Source organism: Mercenaria mercenaria, chromosome 13 (genome assembly GCF_021730395.1).
Source record: "Mercenaria mercenaria strain notata chromosome 13, MADL_Memer_1, whole genome shotgun sequence".
Lineage (NCBI taxonomy): Eukaryota > Metazoa > Mollusca > Bivalvia > Venerida > Veneridae > Mercenaria > Mercenaria mercenaria.
This window is the reverse complement of record NC_069373.1, coordinates 58,432,877-58,452,477: the sequence shown is the minus strand read 5'-3', so window position 1 is coordinate 58,452,477 and position 19,601 is coordinate 58,432,877. Positions and strand designations below refer to the sequence as shown.

The following is a 19,601-nucleotide window of genomic DNA, read 5'->3' as shown; positions in this document are numbered from 1 at the left end:
TACACCTTGTGTCATATGATGTGGGTGATGATGTGGAACAACTACTTCAAGTTTGAATCAAATCCATTTAGTAATTACTAAGATATAGTGAAAATGCATCAAAATTAACCTTAAATTCTAAGTAAAAGGGGGCATAATTCATGAAACATTGGTGCCAGAGTTATGCACCTTGTGTCATATGATGTGGGTGATAAGGTGGAACAACTATTTTAAGTTTGAATCAAATCCATTTAGTAATAACTGAGATAGAGTGAAAGTGCATCAAAACTTTAACCTGAAATTCTAAGTAAAAGTGGGGGATAATTCATTAAATATTGGTACCAGAGTTATGGACCTTGTGTCATATGATGTAGGAGATGATGTGGAACAACTACTTTCAGTTTGAATCAAATCCATTCAGTAATAATTAAGATAGAGTGAAAGTGCATCAAAACTTTAACCTGAAATTCTAAGTAAAAAGGGGGGATAATTCATGAAATATTGGTGTGAGTTATGGCCCTTGTGCCATATGATGTGGGTGATGATGAGGAATAACTATTTTAAGTTTGAAACAAATCCATCAAGTAATTACAGAGATAAGGAGAAACAAGAGCACCGCCTTGCGGGTGCTGACGCTCATCTGATTTTTTTTGTGTAATAGAAATATTGTCCTACCCATGATTTTCTAAGTCTAAAAAGGGCCATCATTCTTGCAAAAAGCAGGATAGAGTTATGTTTCTTGATGTTCAGTGTCCACTTATGATGGTGAAAAACTGTTGCAAGTTTTAAAGCAATAGCTTTGATAGTTTATGAGAAAAGTTGACTTAAACATAATACTCAACCAAGAAAATGATTTTCTAAGTCCAAAAGGGGCAATAATTATTGCAAAAAGCAGGATGGAGTTATGTTGCTTGCTGTACAGGGTCAGCTTATGATGGTCAACAAGTGTTGCAAGTTTCAAAGCAATAGCTTTGATAGTTTAAGAGAAAAAGTTGACCTAAACATAAAACTTAACCAAGAAATCTGATATTTTCTAAAGCAGGATGGAGTTATGTTTCTTGCTGCACAGGGTCAACTTATGATGGTGAAAAACTGTTGCAAGTTTTAAAGCAATAGCTTTGATAGTTTAGGATAAAAGCTGACCTAAACATAAAACTTAACCAAGAAAACTGATTTTCTAAGTCCAAAAGGGGCAATAAATCTTGCAAAAAGCAAGATGGAGTTATGTTTCTTGATGTACAGGGTCTGCTTATGATGGTGAACAAGTATTCCAAGTTTCAAAGCAATAGCTTTGATAGTTTAGGAGAAAAGTTGACCTAAACATAAAACTTAACCAAGAAATCTGATATTTTCTAAGTACAAAAGGGGCCATAAATCTTGCAAAAAGCAAGATGGAGTTATGTCTCTTGCTATACAGGGTCAGCTTATGATGGGGAACAAGTATTCCAAGTTTCAAAGCAATAGCTTTGATAGTTTAGGAGAAAAGCTGACCTAAACATAAAACTTAACCAGGCAACGCTGACGCAGACGCCGACGCCGACAACCGCTCAAGTGATGACAATAACTCATAATTTTTTTTTCAAAAAATCAGATGAGCTAAAAAAGAGAAAGTGTAAAAAAAACTTTAAACCAAGGTGGGGATGCGGAAGGATGCCAACGCCGGGTTGAGTAAGATAGCTCTCCATATACTTCGTAAAGTCGAGCTAAAAAACTACCCTAAATATGTATGCAAGTGCACGCAGACATTTTGCAACATATGGAATTTGATTATAAAAATAATCAATTCATGAACATAAAAACATTAAAAACCAATTATCATGCAAAATAGGTAAGAAATAGACATAATACAGTATCATAAATATCAGTGAGCTATTTAAAACTACAATTATATTTCTGTCAACAACATTTTTTTTTCTGAAATACAACTGTTTCATATTTATCTATTTTTAGAAGGAAGCAATACTTTACCTTGTTAATCCAAGTGATCTGGTCAGATACATCAGCGAGACGTTTCTGCACTGCGCGTACGTCTTGAACATACTGTTGCATCATGTCTAGCTCACCGTAGTCATTGAACTCGTCAACACGTTGTCGTAACTTCTCAAGCTCCATCATAACCTTTTCTCTCTTCTCCAACAAACCTTTCTCTCCTGCCTGTTTCGACTTTTCTATCAGCTAAAAAATAATCGTTCTGAATATTCACTATAAAACCAGTACAGCGCATTCGTTCTTCTTAATGAATAACAACAGTTTTGTGTTAATGTATTAAGCTAATAGAAGTGTATATTTCCTGTTTATGTACCTCAATAGAAAACATCATAATTATATCAATGACTATGAAAAAGTCATGGTTACTGAAGACACTGGTATAGCTCAGATAACAGTGTTGTGACAGTGGCTAAGATTATTTCTTTTTTCTTCTCTTTTTTTTTTAATGATAACGGACACATAAATAATGTAAACTGCACAACACTAAATACAATACAACTTCCATGTGGAGTTTTTATGGAAATCATAGTGACAGTACACCTATGTCCTAAAAATAAATTCTGTATTTACAAGTAGTTGGGTGACCAAACCCTTTTAGGCCACAAGAAATATTTCTCATACATATCTTAACATGGTTGGGACTGTAGTCTCTACATGTAAATGAGAATATACTTTACCTCTTCATTCTGATCGAAGACTGGGTTGATGTTTTTAGGCCAAGTGAGCACATCACAATTGAGAGCAATGTCTTCTGGTGTAAACAAAAACACATCAATCAAGTAGGCCAGTCTGTCTTTAGACTGTGTAATACGTTCATTCAGTTTGACCATTCCTTGTGTACGAGCGTGCTCAACAAATGAGATCATACCAATCAAATCTTCACTCGTTTCTGGTACCTTAAGTGCTCGATCCATAATAAGCTGGAACTCTTCACAGATTCTGTACACAAGATAAATGAAAAAAAAACAACATTTGTAGATGATAAATAGAAATAACTTTGTCTCATTAATGAATTGTGACAGCTCATCACCAATAATTTCATAAATATTTATCTTCCTAAATTTCATAAATATATACATAGTATCTCCATCTACAATGGCAGATAAAATATTTATATAGATAAATATGACTCAATCTGAAACTCACTCTTTGTTCTCCTTCCTGTGATCATCAGACACCCTGCGGAGTAATTCATTAGCAAGACCGCGAGATGCCTCAGCCAAGCCTCGCTTCAGATCCTCACAGTCCAACCTGATCATATCAAAATGTTCAATACTTGGCAGTCCCATGATCTCCTTGGCCAGATTTCTGTATTTCTCAATTTGCTGCAATTATAAGACAAAACATGACTTTTTCTTATCTTTAACCACAAAATAATATGAATTTATGTGATAAATATATTCATTTAAATTTTATATTAATTTATGTTAGCTCTATTGCAACAATTCTGGATCTTATTTCAATCTCTCTCAGTTCATTTCCTGGGAAACCCTGTCCGGATGACTATATGAAAACAGGTTTAATAATCAAACGAGCTGTTTCCAATTTGACCTCTTAGATGATTTGCTTACACCCTACCCATTGTAGAACCAATCCCAACCTTCTCAGATGGTCGACATGTCATCTGTTAAAGCATATACTTGCTGTTTCATTAGCAAATCTGATGTATATGCTTCCATTTTTTCCATTGGATAGACTCGACTTTTGGTTAAAATTCCAGAAATGACATAATAATACAAACATGGCAGAAATTACAAAATTTCACATTTATTTTTGCAATTTATTAAGCGTATTTAAAAACTAATTTATTAGTGGTTAATGATGATTAAATGGCATGAAACATTGACTATTTAACACTCTTATAAGCATTTTTATATCTGTATAGGTGAAAAACAAATTACCTCTGTGTATTCAGCAAATGTGTGTTCTACTTCCATGTATTTGTGGATTTCAGCGAGGGCTTCTCCATTTACAATGTAGTCATATCTGTCAACTGTAAGAAAATACTTTTTATAGTTACACTGTAGAATACTGAACACGTCCTGACAATACTTTGAATGATTGTCTGTCTGTCTTAAATCAATCTCTTCTTCTTGAAATTATTTTCAATTTTCCAGTACAAAAAAGATAAGAAATCATATGTAAAGCAAATAAGCAAAACTGCACACCCAATTGAAAAGGTATATACAAAAACAAAATCATATATGGCTACCCTGAACAATGCTTGCACCCAAAAAGTATCATCTCACATGATGGTAATATATGGGATTAATTAAACCAGTTCCTTTGCAGCGTTCGACACTAACGGTGTCCCGGGATCCCGAGGACACCAAAAATCCGCAAGGGATCCTAAAGTTCACAATTTCGGTGTTCCGTCGGGACTCTTGATTTTCAGATAAAATATGATTCTAAACAATGAAATTCCCCAGTCTTGTTCGCTCAAACATCGGTCTTTTGCTAAGGCTTCCAGGGCGTTCAGTTGACCCGAGCTCCCGGGTTTTGACCCGCGAAAAACTCGTATTTTATCCGCATAAATTACGGAACGTGCGTCGGCTTGACTCGCGGAAATTTACTTAGATGCGTTCCAAGTTCGATAGTTCTGCCCCCTGTCAATCAAAATCCCAGTGAATTTCAATATTGTTCGCCAGCACAAGCGGAAATATGGCAGTAGGCGGAGCGTCGTATGTTAATTAGCTACCGACAGATGTCAGTCACGCCACGCGCCAAATGACACGTGCTTATCTCGCGGTTTGTATTTAGTACAATTTGCCTTGTCATTATCAAAGGTGTTTATTGATCAATGTTTACAACTTAATTGATAAACAATGCAGCCTTATATTATCGTGTTTGTACCATTTTTTTGTGTGCTCGATACGATTACATGAGCCGGTCGGCCGTTACGGTCTATAACAAATTTATTATCATAATTGCCGAGGCTTTGTTTGGGCAAAACAAATTAAATAAGCAGAAATTATACGTGGTATGATGAGAAAATAAAGTTAAAACAGTTATCTTTTCAAGAACTTTAACTGTTACTTTTGTTTTTCGTATTTGTCACTCGTTTTCTAGACCGACATTTTCGAACATTTTTATTATTTCTTACAAGATTTTTCAAGTACAAACTAAAATAAAAAGCCAATAAAACGTCTGCATTTACGAAAAATATGATCACTGTTGCCAAAGCAGCTCTTATTTAGAAGAATTTGCTGATAATAAAAGCATGCAAACACTAAACCCCACCCACTTTTAGGCAATGTGCAAAATAAAACAACTAAAATATGAAATGTTTAAGAAAATCTGTTATGACCAATGTACTAGTTTTAGATAAAGTCTGTGGGAGTTGCATTAATAAGGCCTAAAAAATCTTTGTATCTGGTAACATGCTGAAAAAATTAGGGTAGGTAGGTCGGAACATTTTTTTTTTTTAATTTTTTTTATTTTAGGGAGACTTTTCGGAATTTTTTTTTATATTAAAAACATGATTACAAATAAGGGGGTTATAAGGGGGAATGAACTAGGCGGCATACATTTAGACGAACTACAACAAATGGCAGAGGAGTGCGATGGTAGTGAAGATGAGGGGGAAGAGGACTTGGACAGAAATGACATTATTCTTTTACAGCAAAAGTCATACAAGCTATTGTTGTCATTGATGTAAAATGGAAATAAAGGGGACATAAAATACATGTAGTACTGTAAACAGTTGTGTTTGTTAGATTTTAGTTTTTTCATGTTCTTACCACATTTTGTTATCAGGGACTCCTAATTTTCAGCAGGGATTCCTAAATTTCCCAGCAGGTATTCCTTCGGGATACCTGGCAAAAAAGTTAGTGTCGAACGCTGCTTTGATAAAGTGTGCCGAGTACGACACTCAAGATTTTCAGAATGTATATACAAACAGTCTGATGGACAAAGGCAAATCTATACCTCATCCTTAACCTCAATTTTTGAGGAAAGTGGGGAAGGTTAAGGGTAGGGCATAAAAATAACAGGAAGATTGGCATACAAGATTTTCAAGTGGTATATGCAAACAAACTGATCAACAAGGTCACATTTCTTGTCCCTACCACCATCCCTACGCCTTGTGTGGTGGTGTATGCTACAGTTGCGGGGATTGGGGGAAGGAGTTAAAAAAAAGTGGGGCATATAATCGGGAGTTTAGCTTCCAAATCTATGGACAAGTGCAAACCTACATGCCTACCAATTCTGGAGGAACACAAAAATAATGAAATTTTTGAAAAATACGAATTACGCAATGGACTAGAGCTAAAAAAATAAACTTATGTAAATAATGCATACCAAAAGACTTGAGATGAGCCTGTGGCTCTTCAAAATTTGTCTTGACAGCTTTCTTGAGTTTGAGGTTGAATTTCTTTAAGATATGATCAGCAATTGAAGCATCTGTGTGATTGAGTGTACTTCCTCCAGACAACCAGGACTGAACTGTTGGTACTTGCTGCATGGTCTTACAAATCTGTTTCACCACAAACAGTACGGTATCTTCAAGGTCTTGACTTGGTGGGTAAAACTGCATTTTCTCATCATCAAATGTCAGTTCCATTTTTAACAGAGGCAGACATGTTTTGTCATCGGGGTCAAACAAGTTAACGTAAGCATCCAGAGTACGCTCCAGTAAGTCACGCAGCTGAAAACATTGAAAATATTTCTTTTTTACCAAACATGTTTATATTTCGTGGGATTTCAAAATGTAGTCTACAAACTATTTCTCTTTTTTCTTAATAGAAGGGCTTGATCAACAGTGGTTAGCTTACAGAAATACTTTAAACTTTACTTCACAGTTAAACTAATTTCCAGATACAAGCAATAATTTTGAATGTACCTATGTTAGCCCTTTCTCATTCCACGTAAAATGGTTAAGATGATCATGTTTGCTATCCCAAGTTTTTACTTAAGTGACGATATTCCACCAAAACTTTTATAAGAAAAACTGAATGAATTTTAGAATTCATTTATATTTTTTTCTTACCTGATTAGAGATCAGTGTGGTCACACTGTTGTAGAATGATGGGTATTTTTCCTGTTTCAGATTTCTGAAGTTGTTCTTGTCACCAAATACATTGATCACTTTTGGATACCAACTGTAAAAGTAAGGTTTATACTGATCCTAATAACTGACAATTAGATTAACTGCAAAGTTATTGAATAGAAGTAAATAGATCATCCGCTGCCAACTTCAATTTCAAGTTTTTGAGAATTCAAATATCTCCGTTTTTTTTCTATTTCATGTAATGCATCAATTATTTGACAAAAACTACAAAATTGCACTTTATTACATGTTCTTTAATAAAACTGCTGATACTGTACATGTAGTTTACATAAAACTGCTTACACAATACATGTAAGAGTACATAAAACTGCTGATATTGTACATGAAGTTTACATAAAACTGCTTACACTATACATGCAGTTTACATATAACTGCTGATGCTGTACATGAAGTTTACATAAAACTGCTTACACTATACATGCAGTTTACATATAACTGCTGATGCTGTACATGTAGCTTACATAAAACCACATAGTCTGTACAGGAACTTTACATGAAATAACTTACATAAAACAGCTGATACTGTACATGAAATTTACATAAAACAACTGTCACTGTCCATGAAGTCTACATAAACTGCTGTAACAACTAAATAAATCTAACCTCAGCATGAGTTTTTCCTCTGCTTTCTCCAGATCTAGTATCACATTATTTTTGAGTGATTCAAATTCCATTGGCCCTTGAGCCCTGTAAATACAAACATTATACATTTAAGTTGGTCCCTGAGACCTGTTAACAACATGAACCCAGTTAGCATAAAAGCAACATGTCCATGTAAAACTTTAAATTTACGTCATAAAATGAACAATATCAAAGAAATCGAAACTGAAAGTAGCTAGCTAGGGATTTATGGTGCACTTTATGAAGCTGTAAATTTTTATTTGAAACAAAGAAGGACTTGAATTAGTAACCTTTGACCCATATACCTCTAGAATGATGTATAACCAATTTTAGGACCCTTTAATTCATGATGATGTCATTAAATGCATAATAGGAAAATGACACATATAAGTTGTACCTGAATTTCAAGCAGTCAACAAGAATCATGTTTCCAAGTGTGTTCTGACACATGTCAAGAACTGTCTGCATGGAGGGATGCAGCATGTGAAGATTTTCTCTGATGTTCTCCTTTGCAGCGACATAGTCATTGTGCCATGGCTTTGAGTAATCTAGACCACTGAAATACAACAGTTACATAAATTATAGACGTCACTGGCAGCATAACTAGTAAGTAAGTTATGACTTTATTTCTAGAGGCTACATTATTGTTTCCCCATCTACCATGGGCTTCAACTTGCCTATTTTAGTTCCATCTGAAGTTTTAGAAGCACAAAGGTGTAGATGATACATTATGAAAGACAAATCATTAAGAAACCTTTCTAATTTTTTTTTCATTAAGAAACCTTTCTATTTTTTTCTCAGAAATTCTTTTTTTTTTTCATTCAGTTTTAAACTTAGAAAATATGTAAAGACCCTGTCATCAAAATGAAATTTGATCAAGGAAATTTATCTTTAAAGAATTATGATGAAAATCTGATGTTAGACCTATTAACAAGTTTGCTATTTTATCTTGCACATCTGCTTTCAATCAGAATGAAAAGGCTTTTTTTTTTTTATTTAACGTCACACTGACACATGATAGGTCATATGGCGACTTCCCAGCTTTAATGGTGAGGAAGACCCCAGGTGCCCCTCCGTGCATTATTTCATCACGAGCAGGCACCAACCTTCCATAAGCCAGCTGGATGGCTTCCTCACATGAAGAATTCAACGCCCCAAGTGAGGCTTGAACCCACAAGTGATTTGAAGTCAGTGACCTTAACCACTCGGCCACGGAGGCCCCTGAATGAAAAGGCTTGTTTCCACTTGCTATTAAGTATGATTTTGGCAACCAGTCTATGACTGCAACCTTGCCATTGGTCAATTTGAAAAGTGTAGCATGAAATAACCAATCAAAATGCTGGAATTTCAAAACTGGCCTCAAAAGTTCGTTTTATAATCTAGGACCTTGGTTTGGAAGCTTCTGTGTTAATGTCAGTCTATACATCTAAGCTTCATCAGATTTTCTTCTCATTTTCCTCAATCAATTTTATCCAAAGTATCAGACAAAGTACAGTAAACTGAGACAAGACAGCAACTGAAGGTGGAATCAATAGCAAAGACATATAAACTGAGGGTTGAATCAATAGCAAAGACATAGAAAGTGTCATTAAAAGCTTAGCTGATCAGTTACTTGATCAATTATTAATGGCCGCTGTACTTACTAAAAAACAAGATCAGACTTTCAAAATACAAATGTTACAAATTAACCTTCTTTACATATGCTCTAATATAACAGATTAGCTTTTCAGCTGAAATTTGTGTATTTTACATTATCTTTAATTAGAATAAATAGAAAAAGATTTTGACAAGTAAATATTCAAACATACCGGTTTTGTCTTCTTGCATGTTCTACTGGCATTTAGTACATAATGTGTGATAACTGGTAACTTGAATCATAAATATTAATGCACCCTATGTATATTAAAACAAGGTATGTTACCTTGGTTCCTGGGGTGGAGGTCCAGCAACTTCACCATCCAAACCCTTTACTTCTGGTTTCACCAAAACATGTTGTACTAAAAATATTCACAAATTTCAAAACACTGAAATATACTTTTGTATTATAAATTAATGTATAATAAACTGATTTATTTACATGCACTTGTAAAGAAATCACAATTTAATGTTAAATAGGCATCCTATCCAGTTCTTCTAGTTCTAACCAATATGCTTAAATGGCAAAGTTCCACATGACAAGAACTTCTTTCAATTAATAAAATGGCTCCCCTTTCTTTGAAAAAGCTAAGTGCGAAATATACATTATGAAGAAAATACAGTGATAATACTTCAAGTGATTTTTTTCATTTTTCGAGGCAAATCTTCATCAACTGAGAGTGGGATTCAAACACATATCTTACCCATGGATTTCTTCATACTGGCAGTAAAATCTGTTTTAATCTCTTCAAAGAGTTCCCGAATACACTCCTTCATGTATGGGGTAGATCTAAGCCTCTCTGGGATCATTTTTACAATCTTGTGTGCCCATTCCTTCTGCATAGGTGTGGCTGGGCCACTCTCAACACATTTTCTCATAAACTGGTAGTTAACCTAAATATATGGAAGAAGATTAAACAAAGGCTAGCACCTCTATTACTATATTTTTCTTTTTAAGACAACTGACTGAAAAGTAAAAATCATAAAATAGAATTTAAGGGAACTGGACATATTAATAAAGAAATTATTCTTTAAAATGTTTCAATTACATGTAAAAAGAAATCTTAAACAACTATTTTAAGGATATGATTCTCAGTTATAAAATTTTGCTACAAAATTTGCTTAAAGCATCATTATTATAATTTTTTATGAATTTTAAATCTCACAGATTAAAGGAACTTAAAATCTGAAAAGAAAACATTGAAAGATACTTTTTGTTGTGACAAAGTTATTTTTTGTAATGCCTTGTTAGAATATCATTTATTATCCAGCATTTGTTTGATTCCTGGAAACTATAGATAACTTGTAACATAACAGATGAGGATGGATGCTAGGCAACCCTACAGTTATTTGTCGACTTTCCCATCTCTCTCCCAGGACTCCAATAATCTTTTGACAAAGCAGCAAGCATGTAACTGACAGCTTTTAACATATGACTGTGGCTTATATGATGTGGGAAGATTAAAACTGCTTTTTTTTTTCAGTAAGCAGATTTTTAATATGTGGATAAAAAAAAATTGAGTACAGTGTACATAAAAACTGAACTCTTGCAGAAACTTTACAGGCATGATTTTTTAAAAAATATTCAGTTCTTTATCTATCATTCATTTAACTGAAATTAGAACACTTTATTTGTATAATCAGCTGTGTCCTTTACAAAAATAAAACTACGTAATATAATTTGGCGATTACTATAAACCTTTATCTGGAACAAAGCCAGTTCATTGATTTAACAAACCTGATAACATTATACCAAAAGAATATTTGTCCCTATTAAATAAGTGCCAAAATTTACAGTCATGTATTACATGCTGAATTTTAATCAGGTGGTATTTCCCCCAACTTAGTTTTTGCAGTGCATTTGAAATGGTGCATAATGCAAACTGTACATATTAAAGAACAAACAATCATCAGCCTTTCTAATGTTGCCCTTTCAATTAGAGCAGAAAAGCATGATCAAAATGGTAGACTAATCCAAGGTGTCAAGCCATCAAAACATGAAAAATATATGGAACACAGCCAGACACAACATGAAGTGTTCAAGTGGTCCAAGTTCCTCAAACCTTTGATGCATGAATGATGTTTAACCATATGTACAATACTTCTAGGTATTTTTTTCTAATTAATTTAGAAAGGGAATGTGGTGGTACAAATACAATGGGTAAAACAGCTATGAAATAGATAAGGGATCATAATTACTCTTAACTGCAAGAAAAGATATGACTTAATTATATTTTAAAAGGTTGGAAGAGAAAACACCAGGGAAAGATCTTACAACTAATCTTGTATTAGTAATTATGTAAGTAAAATCAAATAAATCTGAATTAGAAACAATTTTATTAATCTGGAAAAGTCAAACAAAGTTATAAGTAAGAAACTGGCAATGAACAGAAAAACAAGAGCTGTCTCCATAGGATGACACATGCCCCCGATGGCACTTTGAATGAATAGTTATGGCCGATGTTAGAGTTTAGGACCTTTGACCTACGGAGCTGGGTCTTGCGCGCGACATGTCGTCTTACTGTGTCACACATTCATGCGTAGTTATTTTAAAATCCATGCATGAATGACAAAGATATGGACCGGACACGCCCATCAATGCACTATCATGAAAAATGACCTTTAACGTCTAAGTGTGACCTTGACCTTTGAGCTACGGACCTGGGTCTTGTGCATGACACGTCGTCTTACTGTGGTACACATTCATGCCAAGTTATTTGAAAATCCATCCATGGATGACAAAGATATGGACCGGACACGCCCATCAATGCACTATCCTTTAACGTCTAAGTGTGACCTTGACCATAGAGCTACGGACCTGGGTCTTGTGCGCGACACGTCGTCTTACTGTGGTACACATTCATGCCAAGTTGTTTGAAAATCCATCCATGGATGACAAAGATATGGACTGGACACGCCCATCAATGCACTATCCTTTAAAGTCTAAGTGTGACCTTGACCTTTGAGCTACAGACCTGGGTCTTGCGCGCGACACGTCGTCTTACTGTGGTACACATTCATGTTAAGTTATTTGAAAATCCATCCATCGATGACAAAGATATGGACCGGACACGCCCATCAATGCACTATCCTTTAATGTCTAAGTGTGACCTTGACCTTTGAGCTACGGACCTGGGTCTTGCGCGCGACACGTCGTCTTACTGTGGTACACATTCATGGCAAGTTATTTGAAAATCCATCCATCGATGACAAAGATATGGACCGGACACGAAAATTGCGGACAGACTGACAGACTGACAGACCGACGGACCGACAGACGGACAGATGGTTCAAAAACTATATGCCTCCCTTTGGGGGCAAAAAAATTAAGTATGGCAGGGAACTACAAGGTCCTCTAGCAGTCTAAGCATAATTCAAACAAAGTTCAAATGTAGGCATTCTATTCTTAGTGTAACCTTGACCTTTGAGTCTTGTCATATTTGTTAAGTTATTTCAATGACCTGTCACACAAAACAGGACCTATATACCTTGACCCATAATCCCTATTTTGTGTTTTATAAATACATGTAATCCGCATCATATCTTTGGTAACATCAAAATCAACATGCCACTTTCTGTGACCTTGACCTGTGCTTAGAACCTCATATGGAGATCTGCATTTAGACACTGTTGGATATGTACTGAGAATCATATTTAAGACAAAGACAGATATTAATACCCTGCACAGGCTTAAAATGCTGAAAATAACAGACTGATGTGAAAGAAAACAAAAGACTGTTAGTATATGTAACATGTTAGTATAAACTACTTCACAATCCTATCTATCTAATACCATTACAGATTATTATTACAATTATCATATTCAAAATAACGTTTAATTGGGTACAAAAAGCATAGTCCAGGATACTAAGTCACGAGTTCATAGTAAAGACTTCTAAAATTTTATAGACCATGTTGTTTGGTATTGCATTTTCCTAACAGACATTTCAGTTGTTACTGTCACACAGAACTATGCAAATGCTTAACTTAAGAACAATATGTTTGACCATTCTTGAGCACTAAAGTTTTTGGTGTAACCTATACCTATACATGCATAACACATCATGAAGTTGTCTTTTAAGAGAGATGTTTGTTCTAAGCTGTCATAAACAGGAGTAACACACCAAACGTTTATTAAGAATATGATAATTTTGTCAGTAAATACGAGTTCACACTACTGGCAAATCAAATACTATGTGACATGTGCACACTTCTGAAAAGTGAATACTAGAAACTATGTGATATGTTCACACTGTAACCAGATACTCAGTAAATATGTGATACCTCAAAGTACTGGATATTTGGTGCCAATATGATATGTTCATAGTACTTGATACTTTAATAGTGCCTATATGATATGTTCACAGTACTGGATATTCAGTAACTATGAGATATGTTCACAGTACTGGATACTTAGTACCTGTATGATATGTTCACAGTTCTGGGCAGTTAGTGCCTTTGTGATTTGTTCACAGTACTGGATACTCAGTAACTATGTGACGTGTTCACAGTACTTGATACTTAGTGCCTATGATATGTTCACAGTATTGGATATTCAGTAACTTCATGATATGTTCACAGTACTGGATACTTAGTACCTGTATGATATGTTCACAGTAGTGGATATTCAGTAGCGATGAGATATGTTCACAGTACTTGATACTTAGTACCTGTATGATATGTTCACAGTAGTGGATAGTTAGTGCCTTTGTGATTTGTTCGCAATACTGGATACTCAGTAACTATATGACATGTTCACAGTACTTGATATTTAGTGCCCATATGATATGTTCACAGTATTGGATATTCAGTAACTTCATGATATGTTCACAGTACTGGATACTTAGTACCTGTATGATATGTTCACAGTACTGGGCAGTTAGTGCCTATGTGATATGTTCACAGTACTGGATATTCAGTAACTATGTGGTATGTTCACAGTACTGGATATTTAAGTGCCTTTGTGATATGTTCACACTATTTGATGCTCAGTAACTGTGTGGTATGTTTACACTTCCGGATACCCAGAAACTCAGGATAATAAGCAATTATATGATAAATCCAAACTACTAGATACTCACTCTGATTCTTCTGTCTTTGCTCATCATCTATATATTACATGATATTAAAATACGTATCAAAAATGGTGCTTGTGGAATATAAATTCAAATAGTGCAAAACAATATCCATTCACAAGAACAAAAGGCTAGTTTCTCAAACCATGCTGAAGTATTCAGCATTGTATTAAAATTGTTATCTCTTTATTTCATACTGTCAGAAAATCTGAAAGAAAGAGCTATAGAGCATCTAAAATGAAATAAACCATGTCTGTTTATATGGTTCATTGGTTCAGGAAGAATTTACATTTCTACATTAAATCAATTAACATTTATTAAGTATGTTTTTTGGGAACAGTGTTATAATCTGTAAAGTATTTACAGATATGGTTTGAGAAACTATCCCCTATTTTTAGCCAAGTTTTATACAATAGAATAAAATATACAACATCAATGAAAGAGAACCTGTTCCATCATTTTCATTTCTAAATTTGAAATTATGTAATGTGCTCTAATAATGTATCCCAACATAATTTATAATACATGTTGTAAGCCTGTGTGTCAAGTACTATTCAGACACACAAGACCCAGGGGATTCCCCTACCTACATGAAGACCTTTTTACTTTAATAAAAACTGTCATATCATTTAAAAGAAAACAAGTACAAGTCAATATTCTGGTCACAATTGTACACGAATATTACTGACTATGATGAAAGGTTGTTCAACTGGCCATATATTACAAAGCAATACCTTGTTTTGAATTTTGAAAAGTACAGTTTAAACTCGATATCTGGAACACACTTAACTCAAAATTCCAGCTATCTCAAAAACAATTTCAAGCCCACAACACAAGCGAAAAATTATCATTATAAGTCAAATTTCTGTTATCTTGAAGTAAAACGCTCAGTTCCTTGGAATTTAAGACACCGAGTTTCAACTATATATTGCCAGTAAAAGTGTTTAAAATTATACATTTTAAGAAAAACCAAATAAATCAATGAAAAAAAAATGAAACAGTACAGATCTCTTTCCATTCCAAAACAAACAAAAGAATTACAATGCATTTGCAGACCGTATGGCACATTCATGACATTTCCCTATTCTGTGACTTCAATTTTTAACAACGTTTTGATACAAGTGACTTGCATGAACAATACTGTTGTTAGTGATGTAACTATACAACAACAATGTACCATTTTCTTCTCATCTTCAGTTAGTTCTTTCTTTTTTCTTGGCTCAAGATTTGCAATTGGAGGCAGTTTTAACTACAAGTTCATTTCATGAAAATTAAATTGAAATTCTTTTATATAAAAATACATATCCAGAAATTTAAATGTGTCATTTGATAAAATATATCTGGAAACAGTATATGCACAGAATAAATGAATTACTTTTTCCACACAAATACAAAGGACCTTAAATTTTGACTTTCTTCAACAAATCTTTTGTGAAAAAATGAGAGCACAAATCTTTGTTCTAAATGTGACCAAATATTTTTTATTCATCTTGTTGAAAACCGTCTTAGCAGTGAAGTTTTTTTACCCTTTCAAAAGCTTAACGTAATTATTACATGGACCTTAATGTTTTCCACTTAGTTTTAGACTTATAGGTACTGAGAAAGATTCAGTATGTATCCAACAATATTACATGTTCCTTTATGAAAATGTGCGAGTTTAAAAATATTTTCGGCAGTATTTCAGGAACACAATGTCAGCCAATTTACAGTATAAACCTCTGATTGTTAACCAATACTGACATATTCCTTGTAAGAAAATCACATCTTCCCCACATGAGTCAGAGGTGCAAGATGAATGATTAAACATAATATCTCCTATCAAACTGTCGCTGAGAATCATCATTCATCTCTCCCTGGGAATCCAACTTAGGACCTTTCATTGTCTTATGCTTAACCAACTGAACTAACTGGGCTGGCCTGATTAGAAGCTGAATGGTAAGAAGAGGAAAATTTCCTGCTACATGAAGAGAAACACTGGTCTATAATAAAGAGCATTATGTTTGTATATGTATTGTGTATTTACAACCACTGCAACAATATAAAAATATTTCAGATAATTTTTTTCTTTCTTTGAAAATATTTACTTCATGCATGCAGGCAAGTTTTACTAAATGATGAGAAAACATTGTTAACAAAAGACAAGACTGAGAATATTATGCATTAAAATACCTCTTCTGGATAATCTGGTCCTGTGTCCGGTGATGGTTCCCTCTCTATCATATCCCTTGTATCCTCATGTGACTTCATTGCTGTGTCAGCTCTAAAATACAAATCAAAAGACACAAAACTATAAACTCTATACTTTTATTCTAATTATTTCATTCACAGCTCTACTGCAATCCCAATTTGCACACTTCAATTATTAAGCATTAAATATTCAGTCTCTAATTCCATCTATAATCACTCCAAAGTGAATTTTAAAAATATGCCTTTTAACAAAAGTCTAAATATTTAATTATACACACCTGACATGAAAAAAGGTTTATATTATTTATCAAAGAACTTACAGCACTTTCATTAGCAACGCTTGCTTGTGATTAGCCAATCTGAATGTCATCAATTTGCTGTTGGCATATGGATCCTGACGTTGTGGCACATTTGGTTTAGATATTGGTGGAAGCCGAGGATATCCATCAGGACCTATTCCCCCAAGTCTGGTCCTGTTTTTTGATTCAGTCCGTGGGCTATTTTCTTCAAACAGACCATCTATTCCATTTGCATCACCATTCACACCATTTGCATGGCCATTCACACCATTTGTGTGTCCGTTCACTGACGCCATCTGAAAATGATGAAGAAGATGTAATTCCCTGAACAATGAAATATACAATGTAACCCTCCTAACGTGTATTGCAAATATAAATATAGCAGCACATACACACCAAACTGTTTTCATGGTGTCAGATATATTTTTGTTTCAAGTTGTTTGAACAATTTACTAAAACATTCAATGTTGAAATAATATTATACAATTCTCATACTTTACATGTACAGTGCTTTAGGGTATAGCGGTTAGCTAACTAATTTTTCCTGCATTCCAATTCAAAGAAATTAAACTTAGTAGTTTTTTTTCTGTATATCAGACAGAAAAAAAAAACACTCAGCTTTTAATAGAAATTCATGTGTTTTTTCTCCCCATGCCATTGTTTACATATTCGCTGATTTTAGGTGTACATGATAGCTTTGGTCATTTTTTCAACTATTAGTTTAAAATCCACATCTAAACAAACTTCCCAAGATTTTTTTTACTCTAAATCAGAATAATAATGTATAATTATTTTTCAGAAACATCAAATTTCTATCAAATACTTTTCATTCACTGATGTTTTTTACATACACACTGATTTAGTCAGTAAAGGATAGCTTCAATTTTCATTTGATGACACATGAAAAATAACACAACAAACAACAAAAATTTATTTTTCCCTTGAACACTTGTTCAGTGGAACACATTACCATCACATGTAGTCAGTGTTAAAATGGTCTCCGGATTCAAATCAGCACTGGCTACATTGATGTTTACACCATAATTCCAGTACAAATATTTTTGCTTTTATCCTGTTTTTTAATCCTACTAACGTCTTCATTTCTGCATAACAGTTCATTTGTATATTTTGCAGTTAAGGGAATAATTAAAGGTGTAAGGTTTTTGCACCTTTTTTTATCACAACTGTTTGGAAGCACTAGGTGGATTGAGTAGCCTAGGAAACCTGACAGTCTTTTACTTTCTCTAACCCCCATGCATGGCCATAATGTATCAGTATTGAACGTTTGCCATTACTATAAGCGATGATGAACGAACATTTAGCGTATTTTATGGTTTGCATTAAAATCGGTTAATTATGTGGAACATATAAATTTTTCTTTAGTCAAAATCAAGCAGTCTTTATGTTGTGTCAATAATTCCGGTTGGTCAATGGATTCTTTAATTTTTGAATTGTTTGGTCATTTTGAATTGTGTATTCCCTGCTTTGATAGGTTAGAGATAAGTAAATATATAGGTATTCTTGAACTGGCACTTCATTCTGTTTTTTTCTATTAGTCTGATCACGTCGAAATTAGTTTTTTCTCCATCCCACCCAAATCAAGGTCCCTTATCATTTATTAAAATGTATATCTATATAAAAAATCTAAAAGGATAATAGCTTTGTTGTGAAGACTTAGGCTTTTTATTCAATCTTGTTATTATAGGTACAATAATAGAAAAGTATTTATTATATTCAGTCACATTACATTATAGTGATTCAGGTTATCTGGTGTTGAAATATTGATGCATTATAGAGTATTAAGTTTTTCTCAGAAACCTTTGTTTGTGATTTATGTACTGCGTTTTTCTTGAATATTGAATATTATTATGCTGTTTGATATGTATAACAGTATGTCTTGAACTCCTTTTTATTACATATTGATAATATTATAAATAATATAATATTGATAAATATGGATGTGATCTAATTTATCCTAATTAAATTATATTTAATTTGATCTAAGTTTGTTTCCTTTAGTTGTTTTTTTTTTGTTCTTTTTTTAATATATTGAATTCATAAAACAAAATTTTTGAACACGTAATTTAAAATGTATGTCAGAATGTCCGTCTGCATGCCAGTTAAAGAATGATATGAAAATTTATACAATAATTCAAGTCTAAATACAGAAGTTATCAACCTATCCTCTATACCGTAAAATCTGCTATACCCTAAAGCACTGTAACACAAATTTATATATTCAACAGATCTGCTTCTAATATAAAAAAAAATGCAGTGTCGTAAGTTCTTCTTTTCTTTTTTAGTACTGACTACTGACATTTAATTACTTCAGTATCATGGCCTTGGGTAGAGGTTAGTGAAAAAGACAGTACCACTTGGCCTCCAATTAAGGCTACTCAATCCTTTCTGAAGAAATTTAATTGGGAGATAAACATTCATTTAATAATTTTACTCCTAACATGTTCCGTTCTATCTGACATATACTGGCCTTGTGCCTACGCGTTTATTCAGTCACACGGCCACGGGTGTTCGAGCAATTTAATCAAAGAAGCACACTGATCTATAACAAATGATATACCTTCGACGGTCAGCGAAGTAATACTTTAATTATTCCTCAGTAAGAATACGTCCTCAATGTCATGTAAAGTGGATCACATAATAAGTAAATCATCAGAAAAAACTTTGATATTTTGACCGTTTACGCTGGTTGTTTAGGTCCCAACTCAGTGCCCGTTGAACGAAAATGTC

At 33.7% G+C, this 19,601-nt stretch overlaps 1 protein-coding gene across 3 annotated transcripts in view; it reads right to left on the bottom strand.

The window, feature by feature from the left end:
* The window catches only part of LOC123528657 (dynein axonemal heavy chain 12-like), an 89,078-nt gene extending 69,488 nt beyond the window's left edge, over nt 1-19,590 (bottom strand). For all 3 annotated transcript variants that reach the window (XM_053521946.1, XM_053521947.1, XM_053521945.1), the window contains exons 1-14: nt 19,432-19,590; nt 16,875-17,149; nt 16,537-16,627; nt 14,374-14,400; nt 9,997-10,186; nt 9,579-9,654; nt 8,055-8,213; nt 7,640-7,723; nt 6,956-7,067; nt 6,268-6,613; nt 3,870-3,961; nt 3,115-3,293; nt 2,646-2,907; nt 1,948-2,154 (exon numbers count right to left, since the gene is read on the bottom strand). In XM_053521946.1, the coding sequence (XP_053377921.1) occupies nt 1,948-2,154; nt 2,646-2,907; nt 3,115-3,293; nt 3,870-3,961; nt 6,268-6,613; nt 6,956-7,067; nt 7,640-7,723; nt 8,055-8,213; nt 9,579-9,654; nt 9,997-10,186; nt 14,374-14,400; nt 16,537-16,627; nt 16,875-17,149 (2,100 nt within the window). In that variant the 5' untranslated portion in view covers nt 19,432-19,590. The remainder of the gene's footprint in view (nt 1-1,947; nt 2,155-2,645; nt 2,908-3,114; nt 3,294-3,869; nt 3,962-6,267; nt 6,614-6,955; nt 7,068-7,639; nt 7,724-8,054; nt 8,214-9,578; nt 9,655-9,996; nt 10,187-14,373; nt 14,401-16,536; nt 16,628-16,874; nt 17,150-19,431) is intronic.
* Nucleotides 19,591-19,601: the final 11 nt, after the last annotated feature.